This window comes from Mchenga conophoros, linkage group LG10 (assembly GCF_057382185.1).
Source record: "Mchenga conophoros isolate Kocher_MC1m ecotype Shallow Benthic linkage group LG10, M_conophoros_male_GT1.1, whole genome shotgun sequence".
Lineage (NCBI taxonomy): Eukaryota > Metazoa > Chordata > Actinopteri > Cichliformes > Cichlidae > Mchenga > Mchenga conophoros.
In genome coordinates, this window is record NC_140535.1 from 20,973,433 (window position 1) to 21,001,073 (window position 27,641).

At 40.8% G+C, this 27,641-nt stretch overlaps 2 protein-coding genes across 3 annotated transcripts in view; one reads left to right on the forward strand and one right to left on the reverse strand.

The window, feature by feature from the left end:
* Positions 1 to 1,385: 1,385 nt before the first annotated feature.
* Positions 1,386 to 8,917, reverse strand: smyd4 (SET and MYND domain containing 4). The gene is made up of 10 exons (XM_085289255.1): positions 8,642 to 8,917; positions 8,289 to 8,433; positions 7,751 to 7,840; positions 4,280 to 5,249; positions 3,434 to 3,700; positions 3,144 to 3,331; positions 2,337 to 2,484; positions 2,126 to 2,242; positions 1,839 to 1,962; positions 1,386 to 1,571 (listed from the first exon to the last, which is right to left on the reverse strand). The coding sequence occupies exons 1-10, from the start codon at positions 8,773 to 8,775 to the stop codon at positions 1,448 to 1,450; spliced, it is 2,307 nt and encodes a 768-aa protein (XP_085145381.1). The 5' UTR covers positions 8,776 to 8,917; the 3' UTR covers positions 1,386 to 1,447.
* Positions 8,918 to 9,612: 695 nt separating this feature from the next.
* Positions 9,613 to 27,641, forward strand: part of LOC146565846 (replication protein A 70 kDa DNA-binding subunit-like) — a 48,597-nt gene continuing 30,568 nt past the window's right edge. Inside the window, exons 1-10 of one of the 2 annotated variants that reach the window (XM_085289257.1) lie at positions 9,700 to 9,754; positions 10,213 to 10,260; positions 10,437 to 10,500; positions 11,714 to 11,792; positions 11,960 to 12,068; positions 12,161 to 12,252; positions 12,344 to 12,442; positions 19,876 to 20,083; positions 23,824 to 23,926; positions 24,052 to 24,120. In XM_085289257.1, coding sequence (XP_085145383.1) covers positions 11,762 to 11,792; positions 11,960 to 12,068; positions 12,161 to 12,252; positions 12,344 to 12,442; positions 19,876 to 20,083; positions 23,824 to 23,926; positions 24,052 to 24,120 — 711 coding nt within the window. In that variant the 5' untranslated portion in view covers positions 9,700 to 9,754; positions 10,213 to 10,260; positions 10,437 to 10,500; positions 11,714 to 11,761. Of the gene's footprint in view, positions 9,755 to 10,212; positions 10,261 to 10,436; positions 10,501 to 11,713; positions 11,793 to 11,959; positions 12,069 to 12,160; positions 12,253 to 12,343; positions 12,443 to 19,875; positions 20,084 to 23,823; positions 23,927 to 24,051; positions 24,121 to 27,641 lie in introns of both variants that reach the window. The other variant, XM_085289256.1, reaches the window with a different exon arrangement.

Below are 27,641 nucleotides of genomic sequence, written 5' to 3' on the forward strand. Positions count from 1 at the left end.
TATGCATATAAATATGCTAAGATGAGATAGCTGACTTCATCTAACTAGCAAATGTTGTCCAGGCTACGTTGGTGATACAGTTTTTTTTTAATGTGTATGATATTTTTGTCATGCGATTTTAAAGCCGGTCCTACAACCGCATCCAAGAATAACATGCAGCTTATCTCAGAACTGTCGGTGAAAATTATTCTTGGAGCTAGGTTTAATTGAGCTGCATTTTAAAGAGGTGCAATTTCACAATTTGTGTATATTTTCTAAGTTCACTATTTTGTCATGTGTTGAGAAAAACACAGATTTTAAAATTACATGGTCTAATATTTACATTTAGCATAACTGCAACATTCTTTTTTCTTTTTTTTCTTTTTTTTTAAAGACTCGAAAGGACTTGAAATTCAAAGTTTCAGACTTGTGACTTGACTCGGACTTTTACACCAGTGACTTGAGACTCGACTCTGAATTGCCTGACATTACTTGAGACTTGACTTGAGGATAAAGACTTGAGACTTACTTGAGACTTGCAAAACAATGACTTGGTCCCACCTCTGTTAATAGATGTTGAAAAGAATTTCATCTACAGTCTCAGTTTTCTACAGTTTTTAGAGAGAATTAAAAGTTGACCTGAATGAAGACGTTATTCAGACTTAACTTTCAACCTTCTTCCCACAATCATCAGCAGGAATCTGCCCCATGGACCATTCTGAGTTCACTGAGGAGTCACTGCTCCCCAGCTTCTTTCACCAGCTGCCTCACCAAAGTTTTGTCTTGACCTTGACTTGTACGCACATCTTCACATCTGTCAGATTGGCTGCCCTCCAGACACTTGTGAGGTTTTACCTGGCACATGCCTCGGGACTTCCAGCTGTGATCATGATTTTATTGTCTTTGCCCAACATGAGCTTCCGCTCCTTTTTAAAAGCTAATGAACCTTTACATCAGAGCTTACTGTGACCTGAACCCTTATTTCTTCGCTGTTGTGGTACACTAGTCTTTGTACTTCATCACTTACATGCAAGGCTTTTAATTGATTGACTGAAAGAGGAAAAATGCTCCAACACCTGAACATCACGCCTTAATGGTCCTATAAAGACTTTTAAGCTGAAGGTCTTGGAGGACATGGGCCATGTACTGTAGGTTCAGGAGTAGAAGCTACATCTTACTGTCCAGTCATTCAAGCATGAAATTGAATTAGTCACTGGACAATTGCTGCCATCTAAAGGTCAGACGGTTACCTATATTTATAGCATAGCTGAGGGTATGCACAGCACTACAGTGCTATAATATAATTTCTTCTTGTAAAAACAAGAACTTATAAAAAGACTATATGTTACCTGCAATGTAACAGCTTTTTAAAGACACAAAACAAACAAGGCCTGCAATCATGAAATTTCTCATATTTTAATGAGCTTCACAAAGTACAAAACTAATTATCGTTTGCTTTTTTTGAAAACTACCCTTGTAAGCAGTCCTCCATGGCCTTCAGCTCCTGTAATTCATGGCAGTGTGGACCGCAGTGAAGGCAGAGAAGTCGCCTGACCTTGGGGATGACGGAGAGAGCTGCCCCTCGGGAACCACTGGGAGAAGGAGAGGAAAATGACGCAAAGGTTGTTATTTCTACAAATAAAGAGAGTCAAAAACAGAACGTAGTAGAAGTTATGAGACTGTGAAGCTTTAGGCACTTGGCTCAGGTACGGTTTGTCGTCTTATTAAACCAAGTATTCTAAGTTTAGGCAATTACTCTGACAGCTGCAGTGTGACTGCACATTTAGCACTAGACACTAAAAAAGAAGGAACGCAACCTGAAATTTTTTTCTGCCAACTCTCTGCACAACTTTTCTCACCCATTGAAGTGTAGCTGTGCTAATTTGAAGAGTTGTCGACCCAGTTCGACGCTTTCTTTTCCAAACTGGGAGGCAATGGCTACAGCGCTTCGCTCCAGATGGGATGCTGCACTATTCCAGTCACCTACAGAAACAGCAGAACACAAACAAAGCAGTAAGAAGACTGCAAAGATTATGCACAGATGCTTTTTGGAGGGTTTTTTTTTAACTCCTCAGGGTGTTAAAAACACAAACACCATTAACCACACAGCTCATATGCAAATACTCCACATCATTATTATGCGTACCCAGAGAAGCATAAGCTCTGGCTGTGGCATCAGCTAGCTCCCCCTGTAGTGGGTGTGTCTCTGCAAGGATGAGACCAGACTGACACAGAGTCTTTTTTAGAAGTCTTAGGGCCTCACCTGGGGGAGGGTAGAAGAGAAGAATCACATGACAGTGATGTATTTCTATATTTGATTAGATTTGGATGTTTATTTTTTATTTTTTTACAAGCACCTGGCCTGTCTGTCTCCATGAGTTCCACAGCCTTCTCCAGGTTAACCCTGATCTCCTGCAGACTGTTGTTCACGTCAGATAAGGACATACAATGACTGCAGGATGAGCGTGAACATACAAATCCGGCTTCTCTGTCCTCACTCCTTTTCTGAAAAGTATTTACAGTATTTTTAAATGATTAACATGGAAATGTCAACAGACATTGGGCAAATGGCCAGAAGAATGGACGGATCAGTTTCCTTTAAAATTCTTTCATTTTCCCCCCCATCGTATCTAATTCAGGCTCATGGAGGGCTGGATATCAGCAGTCACAGGGCGAGAGGCTTGGCATATGCCAGACAAGTCGTCCTTTGGTCACAGGGGAGAAATAGACAACAATTCACACTCACATTCACACCTATGGTCAATTTAACATCACAAATCAATATAGCCCCGTACATGTTTTGGACTGTGGGAGCAGTTCAGAGTGCCCAGAGAAGATCCACAAGGACATGCCACACAAAAAGCCTCCAGTCGGCAAGTGGATTCAAACCCCTGTGAGCTGTGAGGCAAACCACTGCACTTATTGAATTTAGGGTCACAGAGGGGGCTGGAGTCTATTCAAGCTTTCATAGGATGAAAGAAGGGGTGCACCCTAGACAGGTTGCCAGTCCATCACAGGGCTAACACCGAGAGACACACAACCACACAATCTGACATTTAAACGTACGTCGAGAAGTAGAATTAATAATTAACTAACCAGCATGTTTTCAATTGCAACACTGTGCCCCCCATTAATCCTGAAAAAAGTCAATAATGATCTCATACTTTGAGAGATCCTTTGCACTTGATGCACAGGAGTCCAAGATCTCTGCCCTCAGCGCCTGGCTCCTGCTGTCTGGGCTCCTCCACGTCCTGCTGCTGTTGGCTACAGGCCTCACACTGACACAAGAAATAGTACTGCTCTTGCAGAAGACAACGGCGTTCCTGGGTCACCATCCTGCTGCTATGAGGACCTGAAGGGAAAATAAAATGAATGGTGAAAAATTGCTTTTATACACAAGGTTATGATACCATATTGATTCTAATCTATCTAAATGTTCCATCGTACATCATACCATAGCAGTGCAGGATCTCTTGTCCAGGAGTGATGAGCTTGGCTGCTCTGACTGTTACAGTGACTCCCTGCGCCTTGTGCCTCCATTCAGCTTCACCCCCACTGAAGTCTGCAGACAGAGCTGAACCAGAAGGCTCAATAATGCCTCCAGTGCTGAACACCAGGCTGGTGTTGGGGCAGCAAGAGTGATTGAGAAGACTAAGAGTCGGGAATACTGCAGTAGCAATGCGAATTTCCCTGTTGGACTGCACCGGTGAGTTTGTTGCTCCTGTGAGATGCAAAAAGCCAAAACAAAATGCAATTAGAAAAAGGGACCTCCTGCGTAGTCGACACTACAGAGTATTCACAGTTGCAAAAATCAATAAGAAAAGTTTTATATATCCTTAAAATCCTTTTGAAGCAAAAATCTCCTAAATTTTCTGGTTGTGACATCCTAAAAGTAAACCTCTGTGGTCTTCTATGATAACCTGAAACTGAATTTTTGACCCAACAAGCAGTGTAAACATGTCCCATCATCCAAGCATGTTTAAATTGAGTTCCTCTTTAACTTCATTCTCACCCACATTTTTTATTACTGTTTTCGTTCCACTGAGTTAGAAAAAGAAGCAAAGTGAGTGCACTGTAAATCTTCCTCTGAAAGCGTCTGCTGTGTTGTCACACCTGAAGCACCTAAAAAAGACTTTTATGCCAGTGGAATCGTTTTTAGTTGTGTCATCCATCAATTTCATCAAAGAGGGAACACGATTTTCTTTCTCATTTTTCTGCCTGTGACACGCAGCTGCAGCTGTTTATTCTAACTACACTCAATCTGAGCCAACTTAACAACACATTTTGCGCCTGCAGTCACCTGTGTCTTGCAGCACGACTATTGCCTGGGCGTTACACCTCAGCTGTAGGATGTGCTGTAGAACTGCACTTCCCAGCATCCATAGCTCTGCATTCCAATCAGCGTCTCCTCCCTCCTTGTTTGGTCCCTGTGGGGTATGGCTCCATGATACAGGTGGTGGTCCTGCCTTGCTGAGCTTCAGGTAGAGTGTTGCTGCGGTGACCGCACACATGAAACGCAGAGCAGGGCTGTGGTGATTCAGGTGGTGCAGCAAGTTATACACATTCAGGTAAGAGCCCCCATAGGATGACGTAGAAGGATCACTCGAGTGATTATTAAAACACTCTTTGTGCTTGTCTCTGATTGGCTCCCTTGCTAGTAGAAAGTTTTTTAACCCTGCCTTGAGAGCTAACCTCAGGGCGAGCTGTGACATAACGCCCATCGCCATCAGATCTGCTCCCAGCGCACACTCCCAGCGATGATGTTCTTCCCAGGCTTCCTGCTGACAACCAGTTGAACAGTATCGGCTGTAGCTACACCTGTCACATGGTACAAGAATCAGCGTTTCAGTCAAACACCTATGGCAACGCCTGTCCTCCACTCCAAACAACACTTCTCTCTCTCTGCCATACCGTCCCACCTTCCCTTTCACCTCCTCCATTCCTGGTAGGAGGACACAGCTGTATGGCCTGTCAGTGAGAATCACCTCCCCGGCTGCTATTCTATTTACAGCCACCAGGTGTCGACCTTTCTCCACAGTGGAGTCAACAACAACTTGAGGACAAATCCCAACAGTGAGAGGCCCAACAGATGGTGAATTTGCTGTGTCTGAACCTTTACAATCGTTTGAGGCAGGGTTTTGATCATCCTCCCTTCCCTTTTCATGTACAGAGAGATGTTTAAAGCACAGAGTGCGGCGGTCCTCCAGTTTGTGTAAAAGATGAGAGGGATAGCCATTCTTCACGGCTCTGTCAATGTCATCAAGGCATTCCTGAGGAAAACAGAAAAGCTGGAGCGTAAACAATCACAAAATCAAAGACTGTGAGCAAAACATAGAGATGACAGACTTTTTACTAACTCATGAATTCTGCACTGAACCGGAGGGGTAAGGCTTAGAAACCTGTCATAAGAAGACTGAGAAAAGGAATACTGGAGGCATTTTTAAGGACAGTAAGCAGTGCTGTGAATGCTACATACAGATTGTACACAAATAAGCACTTTTATGATTCTGACCCATTTCACACGCCTGCTAAGCTGTTGCAAGGTTTTACATATGAAGTATGATTCTGCCAGTTACAGCTCTGGCTATGGTTAGGTAGCCTAGCTATCATAATGATGGTCTGTGCACTGTCTGTCGAATAGGCAGCTGAATTAGGGGGGGTCAAAGAAGGTCTAGTCCAGGGGTGCCCAATCCCAGTCCTCGAGATCTACTATCCTGCAGCTTTTAGATGCATCCCTACTCCAACACAGCTGAATCAAATGGTGTGATTACCTCTTCAGCATGCCATCAAGTTTGGCAAAGGCCTGATAACAAGCCATTCAGTTGATTCAGGTGTGTCAGAAGAAGGAATGCGTCTAAAAGCTGCAGGACGGTAGCTCTCGAGGACTGGGATTGGGCACCCCTGGTCTAGTCAATGCACTGACACACACATCATTCACAGCTCTCTATTCTCATCAAACCTGCTGTTGTCTATGTAGAGGACTCGGAAAAGAGCAGTTTAGATTTAGGCCAACATGAATTTGAGAGAATTTTAGTGTGAGGACAGCATTTGAGTTGGTGTGGTGGTTGTGATTAGGATTTGCTTTAAGTCTGATGTTGAGAGTTTGTACCACACACTTAAACCCGAGATTGACAGTCAATGTGATTCAAAAATACTTTGTTTAGTCAAGGGACTGAGTATATATTGGAGAGATAGTGTACATATACTGGATTAAGGATGTTTAAGATGGTGCACGCAGAAGGAAAAAGGTGGAAGACCACAGAGAAGATTCATGGACTGCACTGAAGAAGGATGTTTAGAGGGTTGGTGTGATAGAAAAAGGATGTCAGGGAAAGGCTGAGATGGAGACAGATGATCTGCTGCAGCAACCCCTAAAGGAAGGAGGAGTAGAAGCAGAGGAAGGAGAAGAAAAAGAATCTGCTATGATTCCAAGAAGAGAAGTTAAAGAAAAAAAGCAAAAGAGTTCATTTTGTTCTGCGATCTGAACCTTGGATGAATGAAATATGCAGTAGTGCATTCTTTCCTTGTTGGATAGGTTTACTGTTGACTCATGGCACAAACGTTAAAAACCACGGCGGGTTTAGACCTATAATCCCAGTGATTATGGTTAGGATAATTAACTAGTTTTGTTTTAACTCTTTCTTAATCCATTAGGAGGACCCTTTCTGAACTGAGTGGTTCCTCTCATATGTCAGGTCTGCTTATAGAACAAAATGACTGTTTGCATCAGATATTAGTGAGGGTGGTCTCTGCTTATAGAGCTACCCTTGGAAAAACCTGAAAACTATTCTAATAGTCGCCAAACCACGTCTTTATTGACATATACAGAGGTGTCAAAACTCCTCATTACGGATACCGGGGAGGTTGTTAAATGTCATCTTTATTAGAGAAAAGAGTTAAAGCCAAACCAGATGGGGTTCGGTTTAGACAGTTATCAAGATTTTGCTAAACATGCACAACTTCATAAACTAGAATATCTAATTCACGCTTCCCATTTGAAGGTGTTAAAAATTTAATAAACTGATAATAACTTATTTGACATGTTAGGCTTAAACATGAGAAACTGCAGGAATTACTGCTTTTTAACTTCGCTCAGTTGAACTTTTTTAAAATCTTTTTATTCCTGTTTTTTGGTAGATTAATGTCCTCCCACAGACACTTCCTAACCATACAGGCTTATTATACATCAAGTAATGGAGAACAGGGTTGTTACTGTGGACTCAGCTGGTGCTTCAAAACTCTTACCTGACTTGTGAGGGGAGAACAGTGTGGAATTAGCAGTCAAAGGTATTTTATAACAGCTTCAAAAGTAAGTAGGATAAATGAATGCCCTGTACAGTTTTGACTTAATCCTAGTGCCTGGCACAAGTTTGAGAAATAGGATATTAAAAAATATTATAATGCCCGATATTTTTTTATTTAATGAATCATGAAAAAAATCATTATAGAAGATGAGCTCCTGGTTGCAAAGCACCCGCAGAGGTACAGTGACTTATAAATGGTTCCAGGTAAAGCTTCTGTGATGGAAACGGGTGTGATGTGAGGAACATGGGTATCCTTCCTGTTGGCCACAGCAAGAAAGTCTTCAGCATTGTTAAAAAAAGAACACTTATGCAGTCTTGTGTGCAGATCATCAACCATTTGCATGAGGATTTGAACCAGCACGTTTTTCTGTGCAAGCTTCCTACAGGCAATTGTAGCTCACACCATAACAACACTAGCCAACCACTGAGCACAGCTGGTTTTAATGGTGAAGGTGGCACAGACTCACCTGGTAGTGCTGCAGATGGTAGAGCGTAGCAGAGCGGTTGGCGTAGCACAGAGACAGCTGCTCCGAAGTACTGGGAGCAAAACAGATGCCCTGTAATAACAGGAGACAGTCGAGGTAGGGGTTTATGGTGGGCAGTGTTTTCATGTTTAAGGTGCTTAATATCAAAGGCATGCTTACACTTTTAGAGTCAAAATAAAATCCAGATACACCTCAGATGTAACAGCGATAGTCACCAGCGTAGTATTTCTTACTTAACTTACATCAGAGCTAGTATTTCACATTGTTTCACTGTCTCAGTGTTTACACACCACTCTGCATTTAATCATTGCTTATTATTAATCTCTGGCTTTATTCCACAGGGTGTCTTTTGTCCTGTCTTCTCCCCAATCACTCCATTGCAGCATATAGCCACTCTCTTACTGAGCTTGGTTCTGCCGGATGTTTCTTCCCGCTAAAAGAAAGGATTTTTTTTAACTTAATTAAAGTATCTAGGGTGCCTACAGTCCCAGAGTAAGATATAATATTGTTTCAAATTTACCTTTGAATAGTGCAGAGCAGCTGCAGTGTAGTTTTTAGTCTTGAAGCTGGAGTTTCCCCTCACCCTGCATTTGGCTGCTAGCTCTGCATCCTTCTGTACTGAATATACTGCAGATTCTTGCTGCAAGAAGTCCAGATCATCTTGTCTGCAAAAACAAAAAGAACCCTTTAATAATACACAGAAACACAAAATAGGTGCAGAGCACTGTTCAAAAGCTTTTCCTGGACTAAAGTCCAGTTCAAGTGGTCCAAGCTGTTGCAGCTGCCTCAGAACTACCAGTCAGTGTAAGGTTAATAAAATAGGTTCGTAGTCTTAAATTCATTGGTACTACATGAGCTGAACTGGGTGCTTACCTCACGAGACTTAGACCACATCTGAAAACGTCATCTATTTCAAGCAGGGACGTAAACTGTTCCTTTAGTTTGGGCTCGAGAGCGCGCCACTTCTGTGCCACGTGATCTTGCCACTGAACGCACGGCAGATCCATTATGGATTACAACAGAACCGCGTCACCCTGCTGACAGGACCGCAGGACCGGAGAGTAGTTTGGGTTTGTTTTGAATTAGTTTCACATGAGCTCTCAGCGCTCTCAGCACAGCTGTCACGTTAGAGTGGACCAAACTACAGTTCCCGGCAATATCTTTCACAATAAAATCAAAACTGCAAACCCGTGGCTGTTCAAAGACCATCCTGTATGTGAAAATTGAAAAATATTCTCCTTATTAGGTTAATGACACAATTCAAACTAATCACATTGTCGTAAAACAATATTTTTCGGTAGTATCCAAAAATAATTCTGAAGCTAGGTTTCATTTTAGAGGTTATAAAATTGCTTTTCGTGACTATTTTCAAGGCGCTTTTCACATTTTGCACCGGAATCTGATTTGCCATATGAAACAATATTCAATATTTTGATATTTGTAGTAATTCTGTGTGAGGGCAGAATTTAAATAAGTAAGTTTTGGAAACATGTGTTTAAAAGTAGTAACACAACTCTCCATACAAGTTGGATTACCTTTGGTGTTATTCAGTTTTGTTGCCCCTCGCCTTTGCAGTTTTGTTTTATTCATTTTTGGCTATTATACAAATACACACATAGTGGTGGTCACAGCTTTGTTGAATCTGTTTGTTGTATAAATACAAATAATGTAGTATGTATGTAGTATGTTTAGTTTTTAGACCAGTGCAGTAGCTACAGACTGAAACTATCAAATTAATATAATGTAACAGATTGGCAAAATAGTCAAAGTCGTGCAGTGGCCTAGCATATCGTTTATTTTGAAGGCGTAAATGTGACACTTCCGGTCTTTTAACGTCTCGGCAAAGTGTCGTTTGCCTCTCTCCTATCGCGATAAGTGTCATGGCTTTTTTTGGAGCTACGTACCAGAAAAGCTAAACTCTGCAAGCTTTGAGATAAGCTTCACACGAGAGACATGAACGTACCTCTTACAAAAGGGGCGGTTGAAGTAAGCATAAACCTTAAACTGACTGAGCTGCTGTTTTCTCTTTGACTCCGTGTCTCAAGCTTGATTGTGGTGTGGTGTAACTTCAGGCTGCTACCCTGTGCGCTAATGTTTACCTTTGGTCCTAATGGTTCATCAGCTGTAGCATTACCAGATCAGTTAAAAATAAACTTTGTTACCGGTTGATTAAAAAAAAAAGCTCTAAGAGCAATATTTGTGATGAGTCAACAGAACAATCTATTTTTGGGCTATAATGACATTTTACCTCTCGACAGTTTTTCGATAATATTTGACGTCTAGAGAAAGTGTTTGTCACCATCCACATGAGAAACAGAATAGATGGCAGTTTTGTCCAATGGTTGTTACACTGTAACTTTGCCTTAGCAACACTGTAATATGTAATGAGGACAAACAGGCAGTTGTAACTAACGACGACTATGTGTGTTATTATTGATGTCTAGGCCCTGTGCAAAGGCTTAGATGTGGACAAGCCCGTGCTGCAGCTGCTGGTGAGTGGCTCTGTGGAAACCCACTTGTATTTCAGATTACATGATATGCATAGAAGCCTCTATTATAGCATAAGTACAGAGTATATGTGAGTATATATGAGTTATAATTACAATACCATCTGGAAACTAAAGAATTTAGGTCTAGTTTTAGATTACTTATATTTTTCTTTTTGCAGTGCAACTTGACTTAACATTCAAGCACAAGCACAGAATAAAGACAGCATTTCCTTTTTCAATTTTGTGAGTAAAGGTTTCATGTTAAGTATTCTACGTGTTTTATTTTGCATTATGTTTAAATACAACTATATATCATTCAGAAATTGTCACTAGTGGTCTTTTCAATGCAAACATTTGTTGTTAGTCTTTATGCAAAAACGACATAGTCAAGCAGAAGGCTCACAGTGTTTGGAGATGGAATGATCCAGTGATGTCATTGTGAAACACCTTTGCCATTGCAGATGGAGACGTAATAGAGATTGTACACGATGTATCAACAAGAACCATCTGATTTTAAAGTGCTTTAATTCCACAGCCACATACTGTTAGAAAGAGGAGATTTGTGAGTTTCATGTGGTTGCTGGTAGGTAGCAGTGACTACAGACATGCTCACAAAAGTATGAGACAAGTTTAACTCGGCAAGGAATATGTTGTATGGAATGTTACATATAGAGGGGGACACATTGAGAACTTCTCAACAGTGAAAGTTTTGTATGTAAAATTTTATGTACAGCCATGTTTTTTTAGTTACTGCAAGCTTCTATTTTCATTACTTTATAAAAGATAACCTTTAAAAATCAGATGATTCTTTTTGTTACGCTCTGTATTTTTTCAATTCTTTGTTAAATTTGTAAAATGAATGAGCTTGCATCTCATCTTCTGATTTCATTGTATGATGGGCTCATTTTGAGCTGAGGCAAAGAGTGTTAACTCTGTCTCATGTGATAATTTCCTCTTCCTCACCTCTACAGCAGATCGTTTAGCAGCTCATCTGTCCTCTGCTCTCTCCTGTTCTCTCCTCCTCTCACATCTCCTACTCACTAAAACAGCACAGTCAGCACATGCAGACAAAATGCCTTTCTTTTCATTAGTCTGTGTTATGCTTGTACTTGTGTGTTAAACAAACACATTCAAACACATGTGTCCACTGTACCTGTTTTGTGATTAGAACGTTTGATAACTTCTCAGCTAGGCTAGCTAGTTAAACATTTCCCTTCTTTACCGCTCAGAGCTTACAGATGAGGCAGCAGAACCCTTAGGTCCTGACTCATCTGCTATCTCTGTGGAGATGTTCGAGGGAAAGGGCTGCGTAAATAAATGCCTGCTTGTTATAATTGATTTTATTGCTTCTTTGCTGTCATGTGTAAACAGAGCGGTTTAATGATTCCTATTAATATATCTTGGGACCTTTTGTTGTTTTGATTTTGACATCTTTCCTTCCCTCTCTGTTTGTCAGAACATCCGTCAGATCAGTAATGCCTCAAGCCCACCCAGGTTCCGACTTATGATGAGTGATGGCCAGCACTCTCTGACTTGTGAGTGTCCTCCAGTAGTACAACAACTTTTAAATTTGGAAGTGACACCAGAAATAAAAGTCAAAGATAATGTGGAGGTCTTAAATACTAAGATATAGCCAGTTAAACTGTGATATTTCTTTTTCTAGAAATTATATATGAAAATTTCTGTGTATTTTTGTGTCTAGCTTGCCTGCTTGCTACCCAGTTAAACTATTTATCTGAAGAGAACCTCCTGGTACCAAACTGTGTGTGTTTGTTGAAAAAGACCATCAACAACACTTTGGCTGATGGCAGGTATGTGTTGACTCTTTATTTCCTTTCTTCTTTTGTTTACTCATGTTTTCCCATTTGGTATAATTTTCACTTTGCTCCTTTTTTTGTTCCAGGCGTGTGGTTGTTGTTATGGACATGGATATATTAAAGTCAGCAAAGGAAACTGGGGGGAAGATTGGAAATCCCACTCCTTATAATACAGATGGTATAGTACTTTTAAAGTGTGCATGGATGAAGGTAAGAAACTGTAATAAACAGCCTCTGGAAGCCCCTTATGGTGTTTGTTCCTCTTTTAGGTAAGACTTCATCTCCACAGAAGGTGTCATCAAGTACCTATGTTCCAGAGTCCCCTCCGTCTGCTGCCGTGCCTGGACCCTCCTATAGGAACTACAGCTGTGAGTTTTTTTGTCAAACACTTTGTATATGAATCATGGTAATATAAGATAATACTGCTGCCATTTCCTGCTTGTTATTTAGTCACTTGTGTGGCAGAAGCACCTTTTCATTGTGTTGACATCAGCACTACTTTATATCTCACTGTATCAGAATAAATCGCTTATAGTGCAAAACAATGGCTTTTGAGAACCTGAAGAAAAAGTGAGTGTACTTATTCATTTACAATATGTGCCATTAATTATATGATATGCAGCACTGTGCAGATGCTTTGAGGAACCCCTCATCTCTTCATATTTTGCCTCCAAGCAGCCAGATTTTCTTTTAGGTTTTTAAAGTGGTCTTGAGCAATAGTTCTCGTGTTTTTTTTCCTTTGGGTGTTGTCTTCATTTTCTCTAATTTTTCAGTCAGTCCTTGTAGCTGAGCATTTTCAGAGGAATGTTTTTTTTTGAGCCACTTACACAGACCTATCGATCATTCATGCATAAAACAGCAACTTAGCTCAATATATGAACCAGTTTTGCATCTGCACGTGACAGGCAACTTAGCAAAGAAATAATTTTAATTAGTATTTGTAGTTGAATCCCCCCAAAAAACAAGTCAAAATTTGAGATGCATAAAGTGGTAGTTTTGCATCAGTAGACGCAGGATCCAAAAGTTTCTTCCCTCAAAGTGACTCGATCTGCTGTGTGTGTGTGTGTGTACTGCTCACACATTTGGGAAACAACAGCAGTATCAAATCAAATCAAATCAAATCAAATCACTTTTTATTGTCACATCACATGTGCAGGCACACTGGCACAGCACATGCGAGTGAAATTCTTGTGTGCGAGCCCCACAAGCAACAGAGATGTGCAAACACAACAACACAAACGAGCAAAATACAAGAATGGCCAACCTGAAACTAATAAATATATGTACAATATATAATAGTGTATGCATTTCTGGATGTGTATACTAAATATTTTCCTACGTGTGTGTGTGTGTGTGTGTGTGTGTGTGTGTGTGTGTGTATACACATTTTTACAAATTAAATAGTAAAAAAATAAAATAAAATAATAATAATAATAATAAAATATATAAAATATACAGAGTTGAATATGTGCAAAACAAGTGGCATTTATATACAGTGTGGAGTGCATAATGTTGAAGTTCCAGTAGTGAAGCTGAGGTGTCTATGACGTGTTCAGCAGTCTGATGGCCTGATGGAAAAAGCTGTCTCTCAGTCTGCTGGTACGGGACCGGATGCTGCAGAACCTCCTTCCTGATGGAAGCAGTCTGAACAGTTTATGGCTGGGGTGACTGGAGTCCTTGATGATCCTCCCCGCTTTCCTCAGGCAGCGCTTCCTGTAGATGTCTTGGAGGGAGGGAAGCTCACCTCCAATTATCCGTTCAGAGCACCGCACTACTCGCTGGAGAGCTTTGCAGTTGTAGGCGGTGCTGTTGCCATACCAGGTGGTGATGCATCCAGTGAGGATGCTCTCAATGGCACAGTGATAGAAGGTCCTGAGGATGCGGGGGCTCATGCCGAATCTTTTCAGTCTCCTGAGAAAGAAGAGGCGCTGCTGCGCCTTCTTCACTGTTTTGTTTGTGTGTACTGACCACGTAAGATCCTCAGCCAGGTGTACGCCAAGGAACCGGAAGCTGCTCACTCTCTCCACAGCAGCGCCGTTGATGGTGATGGGGGTGTGTACTTCTCTGCACCTCCGGAAGTCCACTATCAACTCCTTTGTCTTTGCGACGTTGAGGGTGAGATGGTTGTCTTGACACCAGTGGGTCAGGGCGCTGACCTCCTCCCTGTAAGCCGTCTCATCACCGTTGGTGATAAGACCCACCACTGTAGTGTCGTCCGCAAACTTCACAATGATGTTGGAGCTGTTAGTGGCTGTGCAGTCGTAGGTGTAGAGTGAGTACAGGAGAGGGCTCAGTACACACCCCTGTGGAGCACCAGTGTTCAGTGTGATGGGGGATGAGGTGATGCTGCCCAGTCTGACCACCTGGCGTCTGTCAGACAGGAAGCTAAGGATCCAGCTGCAGAGGGAGCTGCTCAGTCCTAGATCCTGCAGTTTCCTGTCCAGCTTCGAGGGAACGATGGTATTGAATGCTGAGCTGTAATCTACAAACAGCATCCTCACATACGTGTCTCTCTTCTCCAGGTGTGACAGGGCAGTGTGTAGTGTCAGTAAAAGCTTTGCTTTCAGAATGATCAGGATGAAGCTATTAATAGTAAGGCCAAAAACATGATCCAACAAGCCGCAACATTAAGACGGCCTGCTATATATAGTGTATGATCCCGTCATGCTGTGTAAAAAGCTCTGGTGGCATCATGTGGTGTTTGGCAGGACACCACTGGGTTGTGGTTTGGGGCCTTTGTGGTTTGGGCTTGTTCTGGTGAATCCAGCAATTGCTCAACATGATTGGTTAATGCCTTAGGCCCTTTTCAGTGTTCCTGGTGTCAGTACCAAGCAGTGGGGTGCATTGTCTGGCTGGAGGAGGCCACTGCCATAAGAGGGATTATGCTTGGTCTGTAACATTATATATGTAGGTGGTGTCAAAGTGTGCCAAGGCCTGAGGTTTTCCTGCTCTTGGATTATGGATATCATTACTTGCTTTGCAGATTACAGTATTTAATTACCTCATTGATTTAAAACAAGTCCTCATTTAGCCGTACTTACCACAAGGTCTTTAATGAGCTACAAATCATTTTTGTCATCTACAATTCATATATTGTAGTGGTATAGAGCACCTAATCATGTGTGTATAATATTAACAGAGAACAAAGGAGGGTTTTGTTTTAGCTTAAACATACAATATTTGGTCCAGTTATTTCAGGGACAATTAGAATATTATTTCTTAATAAAACCTAATCTTGCCAACAGAGGGAGCCAAGCACCCTTTAAGCAAATGCTGCTGACAGTTGATTTGCAGTCTTCTCACTGTTTTCACCCCAAACTGCAGCTATAATTTGGTGGAGAACAGAGACTTGGAAAGACATTGCTAACCAAACAGTACATCCTGATGTCCATCCCTTTGATATTCATAGCAGTTCAGTGTTCAAAGGCTGTAGTCTGGGGGTGGGTTAAGAACTAGATAAAGCAGGATCATAAGGCACACTGTGGTAGCCACAGGAAATGCTAAATGAATGGTAGACTGAAGTCGCTTTAGTCTAAGTACCTTTTTTCATAACACGTTGGGTACTTAAATCATATTTACAGCTCAGCCATCAGAGCGGCAAACTATCTTGTTGCCCACTGGCCACTGGGGGAGTCCATAACTCACTTCTTCCTCTATTTTACCACCAACCAGAGTTTTGTAACATTTTAGGAGCCCCAAATGATACTCACTTTCCTGCCACAGTAGCTGTTGCCATGTATCATGCCTAAAGTAGTCTGCATTTTATTGGATCTGCTTTTATTAGCTTAGCCTTTGTTTCACTCAGTTGTTTTATACCACCACCAACTACGCTTAGCATTGACATTGATTTTGTTATGTGGCAGAAACATACCCGATAGTCCTTCTCGGTGGAGGATGTAGGCATGTGGGTGGATAATGAGTGCTTAGTATATTGCGCGTGTTTGTGCATGTGTAGGTGTGTGTCTGTGTGCTCGTGTTGTGACTGAGGGAGCTTGTGTGGGCTGGTGGCTCCTCCAGTTCATGGCTTCATGAATATTGTGTTGTGGACTGAATCCTGTTGTTGCGGTGCACACGGAGAATCGGCGCGGGGGGGTTGAGAGAGAAGTCAACTAATTTGACTCAGCAAAGACGAGGCTCCGTATTAACTAGTTCATCAGACTCCTTTCCTCATTACATCCTTTGATCTGTGTTGCTTCAGAGATTCAACCTGATAGATGAAAACTGCTCCTCTATTTAATTGTTCTGTTGATGAAGGGGTCTTGTGCATAAATTCTCAAGCCTTTTCTCCTTTTGAATGCGACTTAGTGATTGATTGTTTCATTATTTTTCTAAATTGCATTCTTACTAAGTCGATGCATTTTTGAGCGTTTCCAAGACTGCTAAATGCCACAAATCAAGCATTTCCATTGAGCTTTGGGTTATGTAATGGCTCATGGGGCTGTTGTTGTATTTGAGGGTTTTGATTCAAACCTCTGTGCAGACGTCCCAGTCTTTGAGCAACATACTGACTCCCTGGGTGCCTCCATTTGGCTAACTTGGCTCATTACTTCTTTCAATTATGTCTCTTTCTTGTACTGTAGCTCCGTGCAGCAGGGATCCTATTGGCAGAGAAGCCTAAGATGCAGGGAAGAGACACAAAGATGTAGGATATGTATTTACCAAACAGCACATCCTCTTTAACTCTTACACCATTTTCATGAGATGACTATCACCCATGTAGACGTAAGGTTAAGAAATATTAAAACAAACATTTTAGAGGTATTAACTGAAACTCTACGACTGCTGCTCCTGTGCTTTATGTAGATATATATGTAGATATATTCATACATTAGAGCAGGGATGTCAGACTCTCTTTACATTATGAGCCACATACACTACACTTTGAACACTTAACCAGTGAAACGACATGATAAATTGTTAAAATTACAGGAAAAGTTCTAGTAGCTCCATGCCTAGACTGGTTTTCTTAATTCTCAGAAAATGTCTTTACTGTGGACCCACTAAAAATACGGAAATTTCTTTAGTTGATAGAGGACACCTTTCATGTGGGCCAGAATGAAGTCTTTGGTGGAACAATTCTGGCCTCCAGGCCTTACGTTTGACACCACTGCATTAGTGCATAATGAAACAAAACCCATTACTAAAACAATAGAAAAGGATGTCGCAGTGAAGTTTATTAATGGTTGGGCCAAACAATAATTCACTGTGCAGCTTTATACGACATGCATTTCTCCTGAATGAGCCCAAATACAAACACATACATGTTATCCATTTAAGAACTGGAACATATTTGATGATGCAAACCTAAGATCAGTTCTAAAATCACAGACCAGAGGACAGAGAGGACAGAGGAGTGAGAAACTGGAGGAAGTGTACAGTAATTGGCTGAATGGAAAGCTGCTGTAGGCATTGTGCTCTGTAGAGACTCCTGACCTTTGACACCTTGGGAGTAGGAGGATGCTGTTAGAAAGACTTTTCCTGTTGAAGATTTTGTGGCATTTATTTTAAGTGTTTTGAGCGTCTAGTTGTTTGAGAGCACCTCTTAGGTTCGCAGTCCTCTCTCGCTTAAACATAACAGAACAGAAAAAACCCCAAAAAAACAGCAGTAGGTGTGAAGTCAGAGGCCACGACACAGTTGTCACAGGTAGTTCTGTGTTCCCATTTAAATATTCATCAGCAGCTATCTCTTGAAATAGTCTTCTCAAACTGCTTCGTAGATGATATTTAAATTCCAAAAAGATATCTGCACTCACTAAAGTGCGGTTAAAATAATATCCATAATTCATCACTAACCATTCTCTGTAGGTTTCTTTTTCCCCCACACAACTCTTTCCCTTTTGCCCTCACTCTGATGAACACACACACACACACACACACACACACACGTTTTCATTCTTTCTCATTCACGTTCTCTTTTTTTGTTATTATTATTTCCTTTTCATCCATACTGTATATTCCCCTCTTAGTGTATACTCATCACAGTCCGCTCTTTAACAACAGGAGCTGTCGAATATGGTATTGGCATACATATTAGAAGCCTGCATTGATCTAAGCCACAGAAAACGAGCATCCTTGATAAAGCTCTGCCCCCTCTTTGCTGTTTTTCAGTCCATTCCCGATTCCCACCACCTATCATCTCCTCATCTTCTCTTTCGCCACCAGTTCTCTCTTCCTAACTCTCCATCCAGATAGCGTGTGTATGAATATTGATGTTAATTACCCCTCGGCTGAAAATAGCTGTTCAATCTGTGAATTTCCCCAAGGAATTTGATCATGAGGTGCACACACACACAGAAAGGAGGGTATCATCGAGGTGCATATTTGTTGTGCTTTACAACCGGAGCTTAAATCAGAGGGAGTGGTCTCGGTGGACCTGATTCGCTTTATCCCTGAAAATCCCCGCACACCCTCCTTTCCAAAAAATACTGCTGCTCAATATGGCATGTTATTCCTGCCAAAAGAAGCAATTGCATAAAAAATGTTGTGTCAGCAGATAAGTGTTTGGGTTGAATCATACTGATGGGGCTGATGCTACTTCATTGTGGGAGGTGAGATAGCACCTTATGAGTCTGTGGGTTGGTCCAAACTGTTGTATCTTGCAAAGAAGAACACAAAACTTGTGGAGTTTTTTTTTTTTTTTTTTTTTTTAAATTTTATACAAAGAAAACTTCGTCTTAACTTAAAAAAATACAGTTGTGTTGATTTATTTCTATGTGAGGTAGTTAAATTAGTCCTGAGTTGAGTATGCACATAACAAAGACAGAAATAAGATCAACGCTGCAAAATTAAATTCCATAAATTCCATATTATGCTATTGAATCACTCTCAGCTTGAGTAATTACACATTAGCATTCATATTGATATTTTCTGACAATTTTAGCATTTAGTGGTTGAAGTAGACACAGGACGAGAAATATGCAATCATTGATTATTAACCTCTCATATTCTCTCCTACTGATCTAGAATAACTGCTCTGTCTTTGACTCAGTCTAAGTTAAAAAAATAATCATGGCGCATGAACATAATTAAGGCAAGTATGTTTGCTTTCTTGGCCATGAGACCGATAGTCTGATAACTAATTCAAATTATTCTTTCTCCTATGACTGAAAGGCACGTACAGATATAGTAATTATGAAATTAATAATTGATTGGCAGCCTTACCCGAAGAAGAAAAACATTTTTATTAATTGGCACAAACCGATGTTAACAGGGAATTAAGTAACTCTGAGCATGCATCTCTGTTGGGAGAATTTAACTTTTTCAGGCGTTTTATTATTTTGGCAGCTGCTCACAGATCAGATGATAATACTACCACTAATGTTTAATCCTAGCTGAAATTTTTGGCAGCGTGTTTCAGATTGTATTGCCTAATAGCAAACTGGCAGGTGCTCTACCACTGTAGTTGGGCTAATAAATACCTCACAGTGGTTGGAGCTTTGATAGAGTTAATGAAAAACTATTAACAAGCTACTTTTGCAACATAAGAGACATAGCTTATGCAGGTATTAAATAGAATGGAAACTAATGTTTGGTAGTCTCACCGGATGTGGGATGTGGGATCGTGCTACATACGTTAATAGTCCAAGTTTTAAACCTATAAATCAACAGTAAAATAACACTGAGAAAATCAGCAAGTCTTCTCGTTTCAGAAGTTTGAACCAGCCAGTGTTTGCCATTTCAGTTTGAAAATGGCTTTTGTGGTGAATCCATTTCCAATATTGTTGATGATCTCTTTCAGCAATATTAAATTACCATGTTGTTAATGTGCAACACTCTTTTAAGTATCTTCTTTGTGTTTCAGCTCCCAGAGGCAGAGGAGGAAGTTTTACGGGAAAAACACCCATGAAAGCTTCTCCCATGAAGGCCTCAGCTATTAAAGCATCACCCAGTAAGGGCTTAACTATGAAGGTTTCACCCATGAAAGCTTCGCCCATGAAGGCCAACAGCGCTTCTCCAGGTTCTTCAGCAAAAGTGAATCCTATTGCAAGCCTCAACCCCTACCAAAGCAAGTAAGTGCAAGTGATCTCGGTCTAAATTTGCTCACTTTTATATACATCAGGGGTCTAAGACTCGTTTTAGCATGCAGCTCAAATGTATTTTAAGTTGGTCAGACCTAGGAGACAGTGACTATAAAAAAATAAAGACAACCAAATGCTTTCTAATTATTTTAGTGTGAAGATGAACCCTTAGATTGTGAGGCATTCAATTTTAACTGTCCAGTTTTGTATTTATTTCCACATTCAGTCGTATGTCATTACAAAGAAACAGAACTGTTGGAACGTGATGACATGTCTCTGTAGCTTAACCACCTTACTTTGGTGTATTATGGTGGGCGGTAGATAGTGTTGTTGTATCTCAGAAGAATATAAAACAGATAAATCAAACATCTGGGTAAAAAAAAATGAACAATTTGGACATTTTGCTGTGGGCAGGATTGGACCTTTTAGTGGCCACTTGTACCTTACATTAGACACCCTTCACATGCATGTACTGTGTGTGAGTTAAGTTCTGTAGCAGATCATTGTAAAGTTGTGAAGTTGAATCTGACTTGCCCATATTTCTTCCTAATATCCAAACAAACTTTAAGCTGTATATGTTTATGATTTCACTTTGATTTTGTTGCTTTTCTGCTCATCAGCTAAACTACTTTCTCTCACGCTGTGACTCTGCTTCCCCGCTTGCTACCATTTCTTGGTAGCACTTTGGGGCATGTGTTGACGCATGCATGTATGAGCATAAATTTTTTTCGCTCACAATGTGTGTGGCTGTGTGAACTTGAGTGTGCATATGTTATACAACCCATTTGCATGGAAATGAAATGAAATGATCGATATTGCCTTGGAAACGGACACTTTTGCAGCAGGTACTGCTGGGTCTTTATGGTCTGCTGCTGAGGTTTTGATTTTGTTATTTGGCCCGGTGGGGATTTGGCTAACCACGTTTTTTCCCTTTTCCTTCCCTCTTACAGTTTCACCTCCAGGGTTCGCTTTTACTGCACCCTCCCCCCCACCCTCATGTTTCTTATCGTTTCATTAGGCATAAGTCTCTGTCTCTGACCTTAAAGTTAGCTACAAAAAGACAAGAGCACAGAATAACAAGCTCTAGTTGTAGTGAAGGCACCCTGTCAACTCTCTCTGTGTTTGGGCACTGATAACGTAGCACTGTTTGAAATTGTAGGCTGTAAAGATAACTGTGCCTCTAGGTGTTGTAATAAACTGATGACTGTTCCTACTTTGAAGTTGGGGAGTACCTAGAGTGAGTAAAACAGATGACTTCAGCAGCTGTAGTCCTTCTATGAACATTTGGGTGAGATTAAAAGTGGAGGTTTGTTGTCGTTGTGTGACACAGTGTTACATGCAGTTGATTATATAGTGATGCTTTCTATGTGTGCAAGGTCTTTTATGGCTGTTCGCATGGCTTTCCCCATCCCATTCTGGTATTGTTAAGTAAAAGCATCTAGAGCAGACTATAATTGGCTTTTGACTGTCATAAACCTTGGTGTAGCAGTCTTATCCATACTGAGCAGGAAATAGGGTTCACTCGAGGCCAGCAGCTGCTCTTATGATAGGGGATTTAATTGCAGGCAAAGTTATAGTAAGAATATCCTCCACTGCAAAATTATCAATGCAGTCAAAAAGAATCCTGCTTCATAAAGCGCAGAGCATGGCTGGCTGTTGTTAAAAACAGAACAAGAAGCACATCCAGGACTTGGCAGATGTACAACAACCAGTTCACTCTTTGAAAAGAAAGTTGTGATATGCTTTATTTTTCCCTTTCACTGAACTTTAAAAAAGACTGTGAGACACTCATTCAATTTCCTAGGAAATTGTTCTTTTTGTGCAGTTGTGTTACACATTGGTGACTGATGTGTGCCGAGCTGGAATGCTCATTAACAAAAAAGGAGGCTTTTTAAAGTGTCTGCCGTAGGGCTGTTCGATATAACGATATATATCGGATGACGATATAAAAACGTCTGTCGTTTCATTTTACGCTATCATTTGTTTCGTGGTGTCGCAAAATACACTGTTTACGGCAATATTTTTTTCATCGTTTTGATGGTCACTGTAGTGGCTATATTCTTAAAGTTCTCTCTTTCTCTTATATTTAATATAAACACACTACGGACGGAGAAGCGCCTGTTTTTATGGGTTGTCGTTAGCAACAACGATGGTAAAACCATCGCATGTCCACTTGTTTATTTTCCACATAAACCTTTCACAATAAAGCTCAAGATCCTGTTGAGACTTTTCAAAATAAACTGAATCACGTGAAAAAGTATGCAGAGTATTGACGGATGAGAAGCAAAAAAAGAGTCGTCAGGTGCTAAAAAAATCAACCTTAGACTCAAACGTTAGAACAGGCTTTCCCCCGCAGCACGCCGTGTAATAAATACTCACAAAGAAAACGGCGGGCGTTACAACCTATGTCTAAAAATGTGTAGTTTCATGCATCGGTTAAAACACTCGACTCCAGGTACACGACGCCCAGCTGGAAACACTTCACCTACCCAAGATTCACAGAATTTACAGAAAATATTAATTCTTTTGTGATTTATATCGTTATCGGGCGATAAAGGTTTTATATCGGGATATGAGATTTTGGTCATATCGCACAGCCCTAGTCTGCAGTATTATTTACTGTTTGACCTTTAGACTTATTCCTTTAGTTAAGTTTCACACAGCTGTGCTGTTAAAGGCAACTTATTTGCAGTAATTTGTTATTTTTAACAAAGTATTTATATTAAATGTCCTGTTTGTATTTGCATAATGAATATCTGATGATGGAACACGGTGGAAGGGATTTGTGCATTTACAAGGTACAGGGCTTTAATGAACCAAGGACTTTTATTTGACAAAAATTCTCCACTTATAACGTCTCATTCATTCATACAAGCACTTTTTATACAAGTGCTTTCTATCTAACATTCACAGTCTAATGAGTGCATTAGGAGCAACTTACAACACTCTTCCCTTAAAAGTAAATACTGTCCAGAAAGTGAGCTACCTTGGTGGAGGTTTGTGTGCTTAAAACAAGAGTGCTTTTTTTTTTAAAGTGAAATCATACCAGCAGACTGAGCAATTTTTCCATTCATACAAAAAAGGAAGTTTCACATCGAGCTTGGTCTAGGTGAACCTACTTCTACCAGCAGACACTGGAGCCAGTGAAGCTGTAGCCGTAGCCTAAAGCATCAAAGATTAAAGTTGGTGGAACATCATGCAGGCTAGTTACAGTAGCTTAACTTAAATGGATCAGCTCTGTATGGTATAGATGCTTTTTTGCCTTATGAAAGTAGCACCGGTGATTTAGTGACCAATTATCGGGCCAGATGAGAGCATATTGACCAAACAATTGACAATACTTTGGTAAGTAGTTAGTGTGCCAAGGCCAGTGAGTTCTCAACAAGTCAGTTTTTTATGGTTTGTCATCTAAAATAACTTTGATCTTGTGTTAAGAGGATATATTTTTGACATACGACTGGCATCCTGTCCAGGGTGTACCCTGCCGCTCGCACTACGTGAGCTATGACAGGCTCCAGCCCCCCAATGACTCAGAATTGGATGGATGGTCGAATGGGCTTTAATACAATCACTGCCAAAGACAAAATTATCTAGCAATCAGTCTTTTTATAATATACAATAGTGTTATTTGTTTTATAGTCACAGAACAAAATTGCTCTAGGAGGTCTTGAATGATTAGTGATTTATCAGTCACTGATTAATACAGATTCATTTTTATTTTTTTTCCATAGGTGGACTATCAGAGCCAGAGTCACCAACAAGTCGAGCATTCGCACGTGGAGTAACTCCAGAGGAGAGGGCAAGCTCTTCTCCTTTGAAATAGTGGATGAGAGTGTAAGTAGAGGAGTAGAGAGGTCTTATTAAATCTGACTGTTGCATCTTAATATGGTCACACATGGCTGATTTTTGCCTTCTATGTGCAATGAAATGGTGTTAAATGGAAACGTGCTTGTCAACAGGGTGAAATCAGGATCACTGCTTTCAACAAGGAAGTGGACAAGTTTTTCTCTCTAGTGGAGCAAGGCAAGGTGAGCAGATCCCAGTCATCTGTATTCACACTTGAAGCGATAAGTGCTTCCTTGGAAATTTCAGGCAAAAAATTATACGTTTTACATGTGTTTACACTGAGTTTTATGACTCAAGAGTGTAAAGAAAGGTTTGCGCTTGCATTTGCGCCAATAAATCTGACTGAATACTCATTTTGACAAAAGAACGATTTACACACTGCTTGCGGCTTAAGTCTCAGGTATTTATTTTGTATGCACACACAGGTCCTCAAACAACATCGGTGAAATACTGCCTAATAAAATCCTTCTGTAAAATCTTCTCATGTCTGGAGGACTTTTCGATTTTATAGAGGAGACTCCTTAAGTCATTTTTGCTAAAATAGATACCTGTGTGGTTGAGACATATTGAGCACTGTAAATATATGAAAGATACCCATGAAGCTGACATATTTCAAGAAAATCTTATGGGCTGCTAAATATTTGTGTACATTTACCTGCAGATGAATAATCTTTTAATATTTTTACGGGATGAATTGCTAGATGTTTCTTTATCTATTTGCTCCTATGTTGCTTACGATTTGTGTAGTCTTTTGTCTTATTCATCCATGCTTCTGAAAAACTGACTTGGCTACAGTTACTTGAATACATACCCAAAGGTTTACCCTTTATTTAAAGATTCAGTCTAGTGGATAAATCCTGTGGTAATTTAAGTATAAAAGAGGCTTTCGTCACACTGAGTTTCATTGCACTACAAGCAATGTCTCTTTTCGCTTCAAGTTTAGAGGGTGAGCATGATTAAAATGACCAGTAACCCCCCTCAATGTGCAAATGGGCATGTATGATTGAATACTAGAAAGTCGAGCACTGATGCTTATGTGTGTCTCTGCCAAACCAGATGGTCTTAAAGAATCTTGGAAATATCATGTGGTAATAGGATCATCTTTTGACCAGAGGGCCCTGGTTCAAACCCCGTGTCAGAGAGTATTCATATTAGAAAGAAATGCTACGCCTACAAGCTCCAGCTGCACTCACATAACTGACACAGACACTGATCCTTGGGCTTACTGCAGGGCTGCAAATCAAACAAGATATTTGATCAAATTTAAGTATGGTTATAAAAATTCCAAATGATAGTAAGGAATAATTATTTATTAATTATAAGAATTTTATTAAATCATTGCATCTTGCTTTCAAGTGGCTACATTCATAAAAACACGATCAGTGAGACAGATTCATGTAATAGTGCTGCAGATAAGTAAAACAATCTTTCAAAAGTGGATACAAATGCCAAAATTTTCATGTTTGTCTCTATGCAGCCATTAATCTGAGAAATCCCATTAGCCACTTCAATTTTACGAATTTTAAACATTTCCAGTTTGGCTATTATTTCTATTACTATTACTACACAATTTCAGCCAATACATTTCTGAGGTTTTAGTCTTGATTTATAAGCTCTGTACTTCACTATACGTAAAAAACTTCTTCAGGCCTTTTTTTTTCCCTTTTTTTTTTTTTTGCCTGTCCCGTTTGGTTCTTTTGCCATCAGAATTATTGTCTAAAGGCAAAGAAAGATGCCCAACGGATTTACTTTACCAAATTGACCATCCCAGCCTTGCCATAATGGTCTATTTGATTCACTTTTTATTGTTTATTTTATTTATTTTTTTATTTTCACCTGCTAGATACGGGACAGACTTGAATGAGGAAAAGAAAAGGGAGAAAGGAAGAGGGGGAAAAAACAGCGGAGAAGAGGGACGGGGATAAAGGGCAAAAAAAACAAAAACCAACTAAATAAGCAGACAAAAAAAATACATATATCAATCACCTGGATCACCTGTTGAAAAAGAAAAAAGAAAACAAGCAGAAGAAAACGAGATCAATACAATAAACAACATCACGATGATATATGGGAATATAACAGTAAATACTAAATATTAAACATTATTGTGCAGCACGTAATATCGACAGCGCACAGTGTGCTTTGAGGTAGGAGCCAAAAAGGGTGTAGTTTGTGTGTGTGAGCACCCGTGTGTACACCTGTGAGCATGGACGCGCTTGTTTTTAAAAGGTTCCTTCATGTAATGATCTGCTAGAGGGTGTGGGGAGCCACAGCCCCGTCCTCCAGGGCATGAAGCAGGTATGGAGGAGATCAAGACTCCAGACATCCAGAGGCCCCCAGAACACAAGAGACCAAGGAAACTCGGCCGGGGGCTCGGTTTCATATGCAAAAAAAATTATTGCGCTAGCACCTCACCCCACCTCCGAAGTGGCCCGAGCGAGCCCCAGGCTCCAGTCCCCGATAAGCAGCCACCAAGGAGTGAGCCGGTGTGTACCTGGGCGCCCATCCCCGGACACAAAGAACCACCAACGCACCGACGTCTGAGGGCTTCTGCCACTGGCAGGGGAAGTGGTGGTGGGGGGAGATAGGCCTCCATATCTTAGAGGTCCTGAGATGTCCCCAGAAAGGTGGCGTCAGATACCCAACCTGACATATAGACACAGGCATACAGGCACACACAGATACAAACATCCATTCCCACCCTCATGCTCTCATATGCACTTACTCAACACTCAACCAACGTGGAGACAGACATAAAGAGACACTGTACACACGATCACACTCCCCAAGCGTACTCTAAGAACCGGGTCTAGGTACCCTTGCCCCTGCAGGGGGAAACTGCACCCAGACCCAGGTGGTGTTACCCTTTTCCCTGCGGTGGGGAGAAGCAGACCGCCCCAACTCCGCAGCAGCAGGGAGGTCCCACATTCCAGACCCCAGTCGGACGGCCAACTCCTCCTCCTGGCCCCCTGCTCCAGCAGGTCGCAGAGAACGGGGGTGTGAGAAGACTCCAAAACCTGCCTCCGCCCGCTCATATGTAGTGTTGATGCATGTGTGTTCTAAGGTGCATTTAACCCTTTAAAACCGGTCAGAGCGGGCACGCTCCGTTTTGCGTAACTATTTTTAAATCCCGGTAGCACTGCAACCACGTGAGCTAGCACAATAATTTTTTTTGCATATGAAACCGGAGGAGTTGTACTTACATCTTATGCCATCAGCTTGTCCTAGGTCACGGTTTCCTTCCACATATAGCTTTGCAAAAACTGCATAAAAAGCGCTTGCAGCAACAAAAACATAATATTCCAGAAACTTGCTTTGCCGATCCGATCAGCTGTTCATAACACTTCCTACTCCATCAGCTTGAACTATCGCATGTCCGCCATGACCTGCCCAAAACCGGAAGTGACGTCATTTTCGCGGAAATGTAGTTTTTTTTTTTACCACCAGGGCCTCATGAGCCTATACTGGTGTTTTTAAAAGTTATGTTTGACTTTATGACTTTCTGTGTCGTTTCTGGGATGCTTAGGACTCATATTGCACTGCTGGAAATAGTTTATTTTGATGCATATGCTGCTTTTTTGCAAATTTGCACTATAATATTTATTTTCGTTTTTCCTGCAGTGTATAGAAATTGGTGTATTTTACAAATAAAACTATGAAGACACTCAAAATAAATTTCCTGTGGTGGGAAACTAGTTTGTGC

Coding starts and splice junctions, on each gene's coding strand:
- smyd4 (XM_085289255.1), bottom strand. CDS start 8,775: ATGGATCTGCCGTGCGTTCAGTGGCAAGATCACGTGGCACAGAAGTGG. Junction 7,841..8,288: donor CTGCTCTGCACTATTCAAAG/GTAAATTTGAAA, acceptor CTGTTATTACAG/GGCATCTGTTTTGCTCCCAG. Junction 1,572..1,838: donor GCACAGCTACACTTCAATGG/GTGAGAAAAGTT, acceptor TCCTTCTCCCAG/TGGTTCCCGAGGGGCAGCTC.